This window comes from Echeneis naucrates, chromosome 22, assembly GCF_900963305.1.
Source record: "Echeneis naucrates chromosome 22, fEcheNa1.1, whole genome shotgun sequence".
NCBI lineage: Eukaryota > Metazoa > Chordata > Actinopteri > Carangiformes > Echeneidae > Echeneis > Echeneis naucrates.
In genome coordinates, this window is record NC_042532.1 from 9,305,501 (window position 1) to 9,320,020 (window position 14,520).

General features: G+C 41.4%; 1 protein-coding gene across 1 annotated transcript in view; it reads right to left on the bottom strand.

Annotated features, from left to right (window-relative positions):
• LOC115035434 (formin) overlaps positions 1–14,520 on the bottom strand; it is a 36,329-nt gene that overhangs the window by 13,495 nt on the left and 8,314 nt on the right. Inside the window, exons 6-12 of the mRNA XM_029493231.1 lie at positions 9,812–9,899; positions 6,412–6,473; positions 6,069–6,157; positions 5,182–5,311; positions 4,938–5,084; positions 4,785–4,844; positions 4,566–4,686 (exon numbers count right to left, since the gene is read on the bottom strand). Coding sequence (XP_029349091.1) covers positions 4,566–4,686; positions 4,785–4,844; positions 4,938–5,084; positions 5,182–5,311; positions 6,069–6,157; positions 6,412–6,473; positions 9,812–9,899 — 697 coding nt within the window. The remainder of the gene's footprint in view (positions 1–4,565; positions 4,687–4,784; positions 4,845–4,937; positions 5,085–5,181; positions 5,312–6,068; positions 6,158–6,411; positions 6,474–9,811; positions 9,900–14,520) is intronic.

A 14,520-nucleotide genomic window follows, 5' to 3' on the forward strand; every position in this document is an offset into this window, starting at 1 on the left:
TGGATGTCTTAATAAATCAAGAAACACGAGGCCTGAGCATTAAAAGGGAGGAATAACTACATACAGCTTCTCGGTCTGGATTCCAGAGCACTTTTTAAATTGAGGGATAGTGAGAACCAGCAGTTATCAAAATAAAAAACAGAAATCAGCGACCATACAAACATGACAACCAAAATATCCTGTTTGGAGAAACCACGTTTCCTTACCAGAAATCCCCCAAACTCAAAAGGACCCATTAAAAGAGTGTTTAAAACAGCAAGTCTACAATTTAGAGGCGGCTCTCTTCCAAATGTGGTCCAGACAGCAAAGGCCGCAAGGAGGAAGCCCACAAAAACACAGCAGCTGTAAAGAATAAAAACTAAAAGCTCCAGTTTGGGCCATTGTCTTGAGCCGATACATTTTTTGGAGGGATTCTTTCAAAAGTTTGTTTCTCCTGTATCAGGGTAGTTGTAAGACCTGAGAACTGCTGCACCTCGGTTTGAGAAATTCAGTTAACTTTTTTTGTCAGAAATGAATAAATGTGTTAATGGGTCAGTGAATGTGGAAATGGTTTACAGAAACTATCGTACCCTTTGCACAAATTCGCACGGGAAGAAAAAGAAAAAGAGCAGATCAAGATCAGAGCAAAATAGCCTCTGTTACCTCTGTTACCTATTTGTTATGTGAAAATGTCAAAAGTCAACATTAGCATAAGTCAATGGATATTTTCAAAGGCCTTGACTGCTTAAAACAGTAAACTTAAGCTTTAACAAGTAAATTGCATTAATTTAATTTACTTTATTTGCAGATATTGTTAAACTATTAATTTAAAAATCTGTCTAATGATAATATATCCATCGCTATGGAAATCATGGTATTTTTATCTTACAAGATGGTTTTTCAGGTTAGTGTAATAATATCAAAATAATGTATATGTAATAAAATGATTTAAAAAAATCTAAGGCCAAAGGATGAAAATAGTAGTTTTCTAAACTTTCTCACCCCTATTTGTAAAATGAGCTCTATATATCTGTCCAAGAAGATAGTCCTGGCCACTAATTTCAGTATTAATATATATATTAATTGACGTGCTATTTGTGACCAGTGAGGCAGATATATGGTGGGAAAAACAAAGCTGATGGTTTATTTTACATCAAGATTGGCTCTGATGGTGTTTTGACTTTGACACTCTGTCTAGTCATCCCACCACAGGGACTAATTTCCTCTACAGACAGCCAGGATACCTATGGGTGACACTATTCCACTATTACTACAAGGTTAAAACAGAAGAGATTACAGTCAGTGGACTCAACACTTTCAAAAATGGGATGAATAAAGACTGAAACTATGAAGCGTGTATGGCTGTATATCACTTTTTAAACCAGTGTGGTAATGGAAATTAACTGAATAGGCCTTGATGGGAGCAACAGGAAGCAAAAACAATCACAATGATCCAGTAGGCCACACTGTGGGGATAAATTGTCAGTGTCAGAGCTGATAGCATCAGGTGCTCAGTATAAATCTGGGAGAAAACAAACAAAAGCTGTTACATGTGGACAGGAGAGTTGACTGACTTTTGCAATGCAAGGGGATGATGTTTGTGGTGCCGTAAACGAGAAGAAAAACAAACAACAGAATCAGACTTCTGAACCAGGATTAACTTAGTGTGGTTTGCAAATGGGAAGCTTTGATGTCAATATGATTTTACTGCAGTGACCAAAAGACCCCAATACAACTACCAGGAAATCACAGCCCACCAAAACAATACACGACTGTGCGTGTGGACTGGAGAAAAATTCTTAAACAGTGGATGGGGAGCATGTGGAACACCACAGAATTACAGAATGAGCTGTTTGATGAATGTTTCTCTCATAAATGTTGCCATGAGGCCAAGCACATGATGAGGGATAAACACTGAGGGAGCCAGCAAAGCAACTGACAGCAACTATGGCAAGGGTGAAACTGAGAAATCAACAATACACAGGTGATTCTTTTCCCTACCATTTTGTTATAAGGATCATCTGCCTGCCGAAGTGCAATCAGCTGGCAAGAAAATTCTGTGGCTGGAATCATAGGCAGACCTCATGCCTGTTGCAAATGACTTTTTTACAAAATACTTTCAGTTTTGAGCCTCCCCATTTTCAGTTTTTCACAGGTTATATCAATTCAGTGCTCCTGCTGAAGCATATTTGGGTAATTTATACCTGGAAAGTGAATTCTCTCACAATCTCAATTTATCTCAGACCCAGCGGACTGTCAGGCGTGCAGCCCTCCTTTCTGCTGGGATAAAAGTCAGGAGTCTCAGCAGTGAATAGTAATACCCACTCTACACTTTCCACTCCTCATAAATCAAACCATAACCAGTCGGAGTCTAAACTTCTTCATTTTTGCAGCAGAACACAGCAGAATACAAAGATGAAAGGTTAAGACATTGGGAAGAATGTAGAGTATGAGATGGAGTATTGACTTGTTTGATTTGAATAAAGTGAACATCAAAATAGAAAAATATTGACAGATGATGTTTAAAATGAAACCTTTCATGCACCATCAGTTGGAACCAACGAAAAACAAATATTCTCAAATGTAACATTGTTTTTCCTTGTTCAGTCAGACGGGCAGTGACAGTCCTTTAGCCTGCTGACTTCACACATGGCCCTTCAAGCTAAACCTCCATCGTAAAACAGACCTCAAGGTAAAGGCCCTGCCTGAACCTGACATTAAAGGCCATTTAAAATCAGGACACTGTCTGATTTGCGACAGTGATGAATGCCTAACCTGGGCCACATCTTCTGTGAAACACTAAACTCCCCTGAGCAGCAAATGAGCTCTGACTGTTTCTTTTTATTTGATCCTATTTCATTCCGCAGTGTCCCTGCCTCTCTGTCAGGTCAAATTATGTGGCAGTTAAAGGGATCTTTATGTCAGTACTAACGGGTCTTAAAGTACTTTCTGTAACTGCAACTTCAAGTATAATCGGCAGCTCCCACTGATGCAGCCAAAGTTTAGCAGGATTTTAGAGATGAGTACAGTGTTTAGCTTGGATGCCAGATGCCTGAGATAACTGCACCATTGTACATGATCTGAGTGAGACATCAACAGAGTGGGATATATCTGTCTTTATGGGATTTTGGGAATCCTACAGTAGGTTTAGGTCCCTGTGGCCTCCCACTCATCCTTCTCAGAGAGCTCAGAAAGAGGTCATCACCCTCTCCCTAAACAGGAAGCCCCATCAAAAGAGGATCATGTTACTGCACAAGCTAGTGAAGGAGAGGGCAGCAAAGTGGCTGGGGACCCTCTCCTGAGCATCACTGCTGATGAGACACTACACACAAACACACAAGCAGGAAAAGTGCAGAAAGTCATTTTGGTTAACCCCCTCTCCATGAGCGTTTAAACAGATTTGTACATCAAGATTTGTATGTGAGGGGCACCAATAAACACACATCCCATGAGAATTCCCATCAGGAGAAGGATGCTAAGTTAGGAGAGATGAATTTCTGACTGGGAGCACCCAGTCTCCTGACCTTTGACCCAAGGCTGGAGGGCAAGACACAGGCAAGAACTGCAGTCGCCACCTCAGGATCAGGTGAGGGGTGGATGCCCTTGCTTGGTTCAGCCAAATCAAAGTGTGATTCAGTAGTAGGTTTTCCGCATCAGACACATTGTGGATGGAAGCGATCTGTGTTAGCGTTATAATTAAGACCAGTTGCTCTCTTTAAGCTGGTTTATAATAGCCAAGCATAAATATTTATTCCTTGCGGCTGGAGAGGATAAAAATGACGAGAGTCATAGGTGGACCTCACCAAACATCCAGAATCCAACACTCACTCTATGATGCTAATACCCCTGAGGACTACTATGCCAGACTGTTCTGCAGCAAAGATCAAATACAAGGGCCCTTGTGTTGCATTTATTGTTTTGGGGTCTTCTATTTTTACTAATAAACGAGTGACAGCTTGAGGTGGGTCTGGGTACTTTAGTAGACTCTTTGTATTTTTCCCCCAGGTCAGAGAGGAGAGGGCTTTAACAGCAATCTAAAAAACCTAGGGGAGAGCTGTGGAGCATATCTAATTGCTTTCATATGCCGTATTATTGGTTGATTTAAATAACCACAGACATCAGGGGCACTGGGGGGCATCGCCTTTAACCTCCGCATGGCCCTGACCAAGACTGACTGGCTGGATTGTTGGATAACCAAATGGCTCAGCACCCAGACACTTTCAGCACAGAGCACCTTAAGTGTGTTTATCAGCCAGTTTCTTGTTGTGCTGGAAATTTCATATTTGTGTAAGAAAAGAAAGATGCTTCATCCTTCTGAGACAATAACATGGTGGCTTAGATGCATGTCTGGAAACTAGAAAAAGGTGCCTCAGGACAACCAAGGTCCTGAATACTGTGGGTCTGCCCACAGTAGTGAGAGTACACAGGATATACATTTACATTTAAACTGCTCTGGAGAAAAACGGTACTGTATACATTTACGCTGGCTGATTTACAATGAAGCTGAAATGACCTTAACTGTTGTATTTCCTTTGCTTAAGGAAACTTCCCAAATGAAAATGAATGTACCGTAGGGCATGTCCTACCAGTTAGATCTCTCTTCAGCTTCCTGATATCCTTGGTGATGTCTTCAAACCTAACCTGAGCAGCCTGGAACAAATCCTGAGGCTCCAACAGCGGGAACACACTTTTTTCTGTACCAGCATGCTAAAGCAATGGACAAAAACATAAAAGTGTTTGAATGTGTTGAGAAATTGTGGTTTTAAGAGCACACTGTATTCTTGATTTGTTTGATATTTCCTTACCTTGTCAAAATTTCGCAGATAGTATATAACTACATAATCCACCAGATTCATACGGTTGTCCTGAGGAAGAAATAAGATAATAAAATTAAAACCTAATATTGTACACCCATATACCACTGTTATATATGACTACAGTTTTATAAGATCCTATACCCTGCTCTTGACGTCCTTCAGTTTGGGGAGAATCTCCAGTCCAAAGCCATCAGCCTGACCTCTTGTCCTGTTCCCTCCATTCATATAATTCCCAAAGGCCAGAACAAGCCCCAGTACATCCCGCAAACTGTTGCACTGGAGCAGCTCCTGACACATGTGATACATACACACAGTCATTAGTTGAGCAAACTGGCATGTGACTTAATTAATCTTTTCAAAAGCAGTGTTTGCTGTTTGTTCTTACTTTGGAGACAGTGGAGATGATCTTCACCTTGCGACGGATGGAGGATATTGTATCAAGGAACACTGACTGGAAGATGATGCAGTGGGCCCTACCGGCAAAATCGGGAATCTGGGAGAGCTCATAGAGAAACCTGGAAAACAAAAGGGGAGGAAGAGCAGGGGGAGGAGGATGGGGTGTGATGTGTTATGACAGAATTAAACAAAATGTCTAACAGGAAGAACTATTTCAGGGCCTTGGCAGGACGAGCTTCCCCACGCAGGCCGACTGATTCAATGTTGGTGCTCAGAGGCAGGCAGAGGCAGCTGATAGTCATGAGCGGTGTTGCTCGGCTGGGTTTGAGAGGTCTATGGGGTCGGGTGGAGGGAAAGCAGCGAGCGGCATATAGAGATTGATCAAAGGTAGCTCTGGCCTGATGCAAGACGACTTGTGTAAACAGTGCCGTGTTGGAGGGGAGCGGAGCGGTAACATCCTGTGTGATTAGGCCCTGTTGATGGAGGTAGACACTGAGTAGAGATGACTCAGGCAGTCTTAGTGACAGCTCTGGTCAAACATGGAAATAGGAAGGCCAGGCTGAGCAGCACCACTGGGCCCAAGCCTTGTTAACCAGCCTGGACTACTTAACCCTGACGGGAATTACTGAAGTTATGTTTATTACAGCCTATGCTTGCTCATGCACAGTTGTAGAAGATGACATTAACATGTAAGGTTTAATTAGTTAATTAATTAAAGACATAAAGGTCTGGAAACTAGATAAATCAATTTAATTTTGCTAATTTGTACAGTTGTACTACTAATGCATACAAATGCTGTCAGCACTAAGCAGTCAATTTATCAAATAAATACAATTTCACCCAACTGACTGAACATTTGATAACAGGTGACCTTACTGCTCAGGTTTGTCCAATACTTTGACTTCTTCTTCTTTGGACGTCTCATAGTGTCTCATAATCTTGTCCATCTCATCACTGGTTGCCCTCTGTCAAGAATCACAACACCCCATGTATACTGACACAGCTAAACATGCTCAGAAAACATACCAATGCAGGAGACATCTAAGCAGGAATTGCAAATTTTGGAGCCAGGATGCTAAATATAAATCACTGTTGCACTTTTGTGCAAGTCTACAGATTTTACTTGGTAGCAATCAAGCTACCAAGTGAAGCTCTTAAAGCTCCATCTTTTTTAATATAATAATATATAATGCCAAACCAACTTCATCTTCATACTTACATTTTCATATAAAGCCTCAATGGTCTCCAAATCCACCACAGAGTTGTCGACAGTAAGAACCGCTGGAACAGTAAAGATGTTCATTATAAACAGTCATATAAATGGATGAAACTCTGGCCAAAGCAGGCTGCCTTTGAAATGATGCCAGCTCTTGAAGAACAAACTTGTTTTCCTATCCAGAGTTGTAAACTCATGCTGATACTTATACCCTGTAATTTTGTTAAACACTGACTAATAGAACATTATAATTTTGGCAAACTGTAGCAGCCAGAAAATATTTAACAGGGGAGCTACTTGTGTCCACTTGCATCTACACTAAACAAGGCCTGCACCAAAACACAATTGGATTACTATTTGGTCAAATTAAACTAAATGAGTATATTAGCAGGAGGTGGGCAAGTTGGAAGTTTGGCCAGACTGTGGGGGCATAGATATAGAGGGACTTGATAGCCAAAATTTCTGTCCATTCCTAAAAAGAAGAAGAAGAGAAAGAGACAGTACACAAATTCATAGCTGTGCTCACAAAGAAAGATTAAAATTACTTAAAGACTGGTACCACATTTAGGACTATCACTGCCAAATGTAAAAAGGCAGGAGAGGGTAAAAAGAGAGAAAGAGAGAGGGAGATATGGGTATATAATTACTGGCAAAGTTCATGATTTAGATCCCTTCATTTACAGCATGCATGTTTGTTTAGCTTGACTCAAACAATAAAAATTTAAGCGCCCATGAAAGACAGAAGAGAAAGTGACTCCTGCTCTGTGTCTGAGAAGTGTCACAGGTTTACTGCTCAGTCAGGGCGGAGGGGAGGAGAATACGATGGGGGTGTGGGGTAGGGGTGGCTCTGGTGGTCCTGAATCAGCTGACAGTTGCCTGGCTGTTGTAAGGTGAGCAAAGCTGCCAACAACCTGTTCCTAAGTAAGTCGCTCAAATCATGAGCAACCATCACTCTCACCAAGCCCAGGAATATTTCAGGATCTTCAAACCAAAGAGATCCAATGGTGTGACAACCGAACTGCATAGTCTTACTATCACATTTCCTTACTTTTTAAAAAGTGATCATAACTGGGATTGTGAAAGAATCAGTAAGAAACCCACAGCTCTCTATAAAAACTGTACAACCCAAAATTTAATGCAGAACTGCTGTATTAGAGTGATTTTGTTTCAGCTAGGTGGACCCAATAAATTGCTAACTGAGTTCAAGTTATTTTTACTAAAAACTAGCCACAGGTCACAATTGAATGACAACTCTAGCAACATTGGGATGAAAGATACATTTCACAAAATGGCTTCACTCTGCGCATCACACTATGGAGAAATCTAAGATAAAATCAAGATTTATTTTGCTGACACTAACATGGCATTAGATTCATGACATATAAATTAAAGTCAAACTGAGACAAATGACAGTTGGTAAAATGTCACCTACGTGGCAACTAGCTTTTGTTTGCTAATATTAGTCACCTTAAATAGTGATCATACTGTTTAGACCAAGTCCTGTTATAAATGTTGGCTTATAAATTAAACCTTTCAATTGGAAGAAGAATATATTATAGCCCCATAGTAATATTTGTTATTGTTTCATTCTTTCTTTGTTCATTCTCCTCTGATGTTAAATTATTAAATTAGAATTGAATCATAATTTCGGGACTTTTTTCAATAACTACACAAACACAAATCATACAAAACTAAAAAGTGCGTTGTATAGGCACAGTGAAATGTGACAATTTAAGAAACAACAGAGCTTTTCTTTTCATTCTACTACTATCTATTCTAATACTTTTCATTCTGGTTCCCAGCTGTTCTTTTTGCAGAGATGCTGTCAATGTGGTCCCAATGTCTGGATCACAGAGAACACTGGAGGTCCATTTCCTACATCTTATTAGAGTGGATTATTCAGTCCCTCAGCCATGCAGCCGTCAATCACACACCAAAGGGGTGCCTGCTCCAGTGTGCACAGGAGCACTCTGATCCGAGGGGAGCCGGATATCTCTCCACACCGACAGATCAAAGCCTGCCTGCCAACCGCCTCACACCCTCTCCTTCCACTTTTCACTCATCGACATTGGTGTGGAAGGGCGTGTGCTGTGTGAACATGTGTATGTGTGTGTGTTTGTGTGTGTGTGGTGAGGTGGTGTGTGGGGAACAGCCTCCCTTTGCCCTTGAACCATGGTGGCCCTTGAGGTTCCCCCTTAGTCAATTCGGCGGGTGCAACTAACCCCTCTCTCCCTTAACCAAAGTGCTGGCTTTTCTGCTCCCCTCCTTCCCGCTCTGGCTCCCTCCTATGTAGCTCTAATTACATTACATGTCCCATGTCCTTTTAATTTGGCAACAAAGAGAAGGCAAGCAGGCGAGGCAAAGGACTAGAGTCCTTAGAAGTGCTTATTAAGGTGCTGTCATTCATCGTCAAATTCAAATTACCCATTTCAAATTCACCTCCCATTGAGGCGTAAGGAAACAGATTCACGCTGGGTGTGATCTTTTTTTTTTTTTTTTAAACCATGCCATCTTTACAAACTGACAATCAACCAGAAGGAAAAGGACTGAACAGAGAGGGGGAAAAATGGCCAAACAAAATGGGCTTCCTGGTGCTGTGTGCTGTTTGGCTTGTATTTGAGGTGGTTTTATGTGGTAGGGCAGTGTCTGCTAACTGCTAAAGGTGGTTTTGTACATGCTTAGATCATTAGTGGGGTGTCAGTCCCATTAGGCTTGTGGAAACCGTCAGTGGCTACAATAAACAGATCTGCTGGCCCCATGCTCAGACTAGCAGGCGGCAGGCGCTCTCCGCCACAGTCCCAGGGAAGGACCAATTCCTGGCCCATCTACGTTGTCACCAACACACATTATGTGTTTACACAGACATACAGCCTCTTTCACATACCTAGACACGAATGCCTGCATTTCCACAGTACTACCAAGATGCAATCAATCTATGCAGCTCTTAATACGAAGAAGATGGCAATTTGACTTTAACCAGTGCCTGACGGTTTTTGAGCAGCCTGACAGAAAAGGCTAAAGGCTGCATTTATCCCACTCACGTTTTAAGAAATTGAGGCATTTTCTTTCCCACCATGGTAACTGGCAAAATCGTCCACAGTCCTCATGACACACAAATGAATCCAAAAAGAAAAAAAAAGTTTCTCTGGCTACAAATTAGTAGTTGTCAACTAGTTGGAAATTATTGTCTGCTGTAGAGCTCTCCATACTATCTCTTTCCTAAAAATAACCCCACCTGCATTTCATCAAGAGTCATGCTCAATTTATTGCTAAATGGGACTGTAAATTCAGTTTATAACTGTACAACCTAAATAGGAGCTGCTTCACTGAAAGGGATCACAATGGCATCATTTTGTAGCTTCTGGAAAAGTTGAACAGACCGAAATAAGAAAATATTTGTCACCTTGTTGAATGTCTTTCATCTCCAGATGCAGGCTTGATATGAGGATGCCAACAGCTTGTGAACGTTTCCCATCCAGCAGCTTGATTATCTGAAAACAAAATGTTAAAGCATTGTTAGTTATTAAGATTTAAGCTGATCACTCACTATATCCTAAATTAATTTGAATCTAAATTACATTTATTCTTTACAATATGAACGGTTTCATATAATATTAGTGTGAGGTACTTTACAAACCCAGGACAATTGCTTCCTATCAATTGCTGTGTCATTACTCTTCATACCTTCCTTCAATTCAATTATTCAGACTGTGGCAGATGCAAACAGAGGAAAAGAGGACGAATAAAAAGTTAATTTTTGTTATGAGAGGCTAGACAAAAATCACTTAGTCACTTCCACAGCTGTGGAAGCAGATGATAGATGATGAGCTTGACAGAGAGCCTGAAGCAACCCAGTGAGTCTAAGTAGCCTGGGAATCATCTGGTTTGACCCAAATGACCAGACTAATCAACACACGTTGTCATAACCCATCGTCGTGACGCAAACGACTGGGAAACGCGGCATACACACATAGCCGGGGACACGTTAAGCCAAGTTACAACAATGAGGGAGGAAAGTTAAACAAAAAAAGCACCTCCTCTGGTTTGCCGAAGAACACGTGTGCGATATAATCAAAAAATATCAAGTCGCAGTGAAAGTACAAAGGCAAAAGTGGCACCATAAAAGGACAGTCTAGAAGAGCAAGGCCAGGAGAAGCAGGGCTTTTATAACAAACTATAAATTCACAGGATTTTTATTTGTACCTACACATGGTCACAATTACTTATGACTGAATTAGCCATAAAGCCAGAGAGAGTTTTGGCAAGGTAAAGCCCAGCTCTAAAAGTTAATGTGTCAGGCTTCTTCATTAGGTATTATGGCGTTGTCGGCTACTGGGCTGTCCACTGGGAGCTGGAGAGCAGAAGCCTTAGAAGTGGGTATTGCATTACAGGGCGTTAGTGGGTGCCATGCTGCTTCCAGGTCTATTACCTGGATCACTGGGGATCTCCCACTCTGGGGACTTGAGACGGCTGAGTACCAGGCTTTCCCAACACCTCTAATTAACCACTTTGGACGGGCCACACTAAAAGCAACCCAGGAACCCTTCCCTGCTCACTGTGGCTGCAGAAGTCGCCAATTAGCCTAAATAGTTAACTTAATGAGAAAAGACAACTGATGCTGGATGCTTGGTTTCACAACACACAAACAGTTTTGGTAAGGGGAGGAAACTGTGTGATGCTGATGCTGACGCAGCCAACTCTTACCTCCTGTTTACAAAAAGACAACTGGAGGCACTCTGAGGATTTCATCTGAAATTGCTGTGGACATCTGAATTACAGGTCAGAGAAAAGAGAAAAGAGGGAAAGCGAGCCTAAGAAAATAAACAATATGATAGAGGCAGACACTGGGAGTTTCAGTGTTTTGAGCTGAAGCAGGTGGCTGATGTTAGGCAGTGTGGGCAGAGTGATGCAGGTTCAGAGCAGAGCAGATAGTTTACACAGCCTCGGCTGAGCAGCCAGCCTGCTCTGTGGTGACTGTCTGTCTAACTATCTGTCTGGAATCACCCAGGCAGATGTTACAATAACAACTGGATCTGGACTTCCCATCAATAACCACCTACGACAACCCCATCTCACCCAGTGGTGTTAATCTCACACCCACTCTCCAACGTCATAGCCACAGCTTCAAACACGTCCTTAATAAATGCACTACGATTGCGATTACAACTTGTCTAAGGAGAATAGCTATGTGTAAACTTGATACGTTTGATTTATGTGGGTAGAGGAAAAAAAAAAAATTATGTTTACTGATGAGTATTTTTGCACACTAATTTAACAGCACATTTAGGACTGATTTCTTCATCCCCATCACCTTCCCAGCTCATCCCTCAATCAAGAATTCACTGACAAACCGTTTTTGCCCCTCCTCCCCCAACTCCTATAGGTACCCTTCATTGCCTCCTTTAGCCAGTGGAGTGGAGCCACATGCCTGCAATTATACCCCTTGTCCTGTCCGGTCCTGTTCTGGTCTGCTGGGGTGGAGGTGCTCTCTTCCATGTCATCTCCTCTGCTTTGATATGCTAATCAGCAGGGAGAGAAGGGCTCCAGAGTAAACAAGGGCTTTGATTTTTCTATGGGACACATGATAAAGATTAACTGACTAATGTAGGCATCGGCTGCATGCCTCAAGATTAAACTTTTTGGCGTGAGGAATTGTTAGAAAACCGGGAAGCGGCTCATATGCATAATGTACACACATTCCAATCCTGCCTGCTCATCTCCTCTCATAGCACAGAGACCCTCCCCTCCCATCCCCCAGGGGCTGTGGAATTAGCATGATCTGGCAACACTTTCTGAGCAAGTGCATAATGACTGGTGAAGACGAGCTGTCAACATGCACGCGCACTCTAACACCCAAAGCCAAAAGCTAACCCAAAATGCAGAGTTGCACAAAGAACACAAAAAAAGAGAGTGTGTGCCAACACAAGGAGGAGGCAGGTAGCATGTGTGATGTGTGATTGCTGACAAGTACTGGTAGTAATGCAGAGGGGCAGAGAGTCTGCAGAGTAAAAACAGCCATGTTGAGACCTCAACTCTCTGACCTGGACACATATTTATCAAGCTAAAAATGACGATGAATTCATTAATTACTAAAATGTGAAGGCAAATTTATCAAGCAAATTAGTACTACTTAAAAATAAGGTGCATGTCTTATGTGATCACCTGCAAAACAAAACTTTATTTAATTATTTAAGTTCTATTTTTTGTATCCACTGTAGGAAATTAACAATGGCTATTCTTAAAAAAAACTATTCATATGTGAATGGCTATAGTTAGTTAAAAATAAAAGTTTAAAAAAAATAAAGGTCTTTTTTCCAATTTGATGGAAAATCTGTGTGCTGGACTGTAAGTAGGCGAAGACGTTTTGGAACACCTTATGGAAATGATTAATAAATTAAGTAAAGATGGAAAAAGAAATCCTGATTGTAATTGTCATTTGCAGCTCTGAAATGAATGAATAAGTCAAAAAAATTTTGGAAATTGGCTGTAATAGTAAGAAAAAGTGGAGCAGACTGGAGCAGCTGAGAAAGTATCCAAATAGAATAACATGAGAAGAAGAACGAAGTAGGGCAAAACACTGTCGTTCAAGATTAATGAAAATGAAATGCGACATCCTATCAAAAGTGTGTCTGTAACTAACAGCTCACTGGAAAACAGCAGCTGCAATAGGCAACCAACGAATGGGCATATTCCAAAATGCAATGTTCACAACCTGGGCATTAACTGTTAAGCCCCTCCAAAATATGGCTCAGAAGATGTTTTCCTATCTATATTATTTTTTACTTCAAAACAAAAGTATGATAAACGACTTTTATTACAAAGTCTGCAAGGGCTTTTACCTTTCAACTTTGAGTCAGCAGTTAATTTTTCTTCTGATAAATAAGGATGTGGCTATGAGAGGCTGAGTGATGCATAGACATCCATTCCATTTTCATCATCACATTGTCTGGCTTCTTATCTTTCTCTCCAACCTTGATGACCAATGCCTTCTCAAACTAGTTTAAACTACAAAAGCAACTCTTACTCCTCCTCGCCCTCTCCAAAAAACTGTTTCTCTTCACTCCATGCCTTCCTGCCTCTTTCTTTCCCTTTTAACCAGCTGAACTTCTTGGAAGCCATTGTCAGCTAGTGATTGCAATGATTTCTCTCTCAAATTATGTCTTGCTCTTTATCTTCAAGTGTAAACTTTCAGGGATGAAAAAATTATTGCGTAAACAAGTTTCTTTTATTTTGACGACCTTTTCAGTGAACTGGAATTCTAAGCGTATTGAAAGCAACCATACCTTCGGAGATTCCTGTTCTCTCTTTAATCGTAGAGTTGGAGTCTAACCGTTTTCCCTGGCTCAAAACACAAACCTTTACATTAAATATAAGACTCCTGTATGATCAAAGTACTTTTTACACAACATGTCTAAACATAGATATAAACTTCAGCCAGTGTAACATGTATAAAAAAAAAAACAAAAAAAACAAGCAAAATACAACAACACAAAAGGCCTACTTCTAGGTTGGACATGGCATTTCTTTGATTGATAGAAATTTTCAACAGTTTCAACAGTTTTTCCAATAGTGGGGTCAAACATCTTGCAGGCTGATGTAAGCCCAGACAGGAGACAGTTGGCTGGATTAGTGTCTGGATGTGGCTGTCTGACTTGGATCAAATGTTGGACAGCTAGCTGCTTGAAGAGTGACCAGACTGAACAGGGGATCTGAGGATAGAGATCAACACTCACACACACACACACACACTTGCACGCACGCACGCACGCACGCACGCACGTACGCACACACACACACACACACACAGTGGCTCTCAGGAGGAGTGGAGCCTTAACAAATTGATCAGAATAGGGGACATGTATGGATCTAGAGGGGGCAAACTGGGGCAGTGGCCGATTTTTAACCACTTGGACGCCACAGTGAGGACCACTAGACGGCAAAGATGCTGACGTTGTGCTAGCTTGCAAACGGGAGGTGCAGTGTTGCAGCATTTGACATGACATCAACAAGTGTGTCTTTGGTGAGGATGTGAAGACGGATCAATCATGCACAAAGCAGAAATAAAACTTTGGAGCCTGCCTGTGTACAGCACAAATCCTGAAGCCCTCGTTG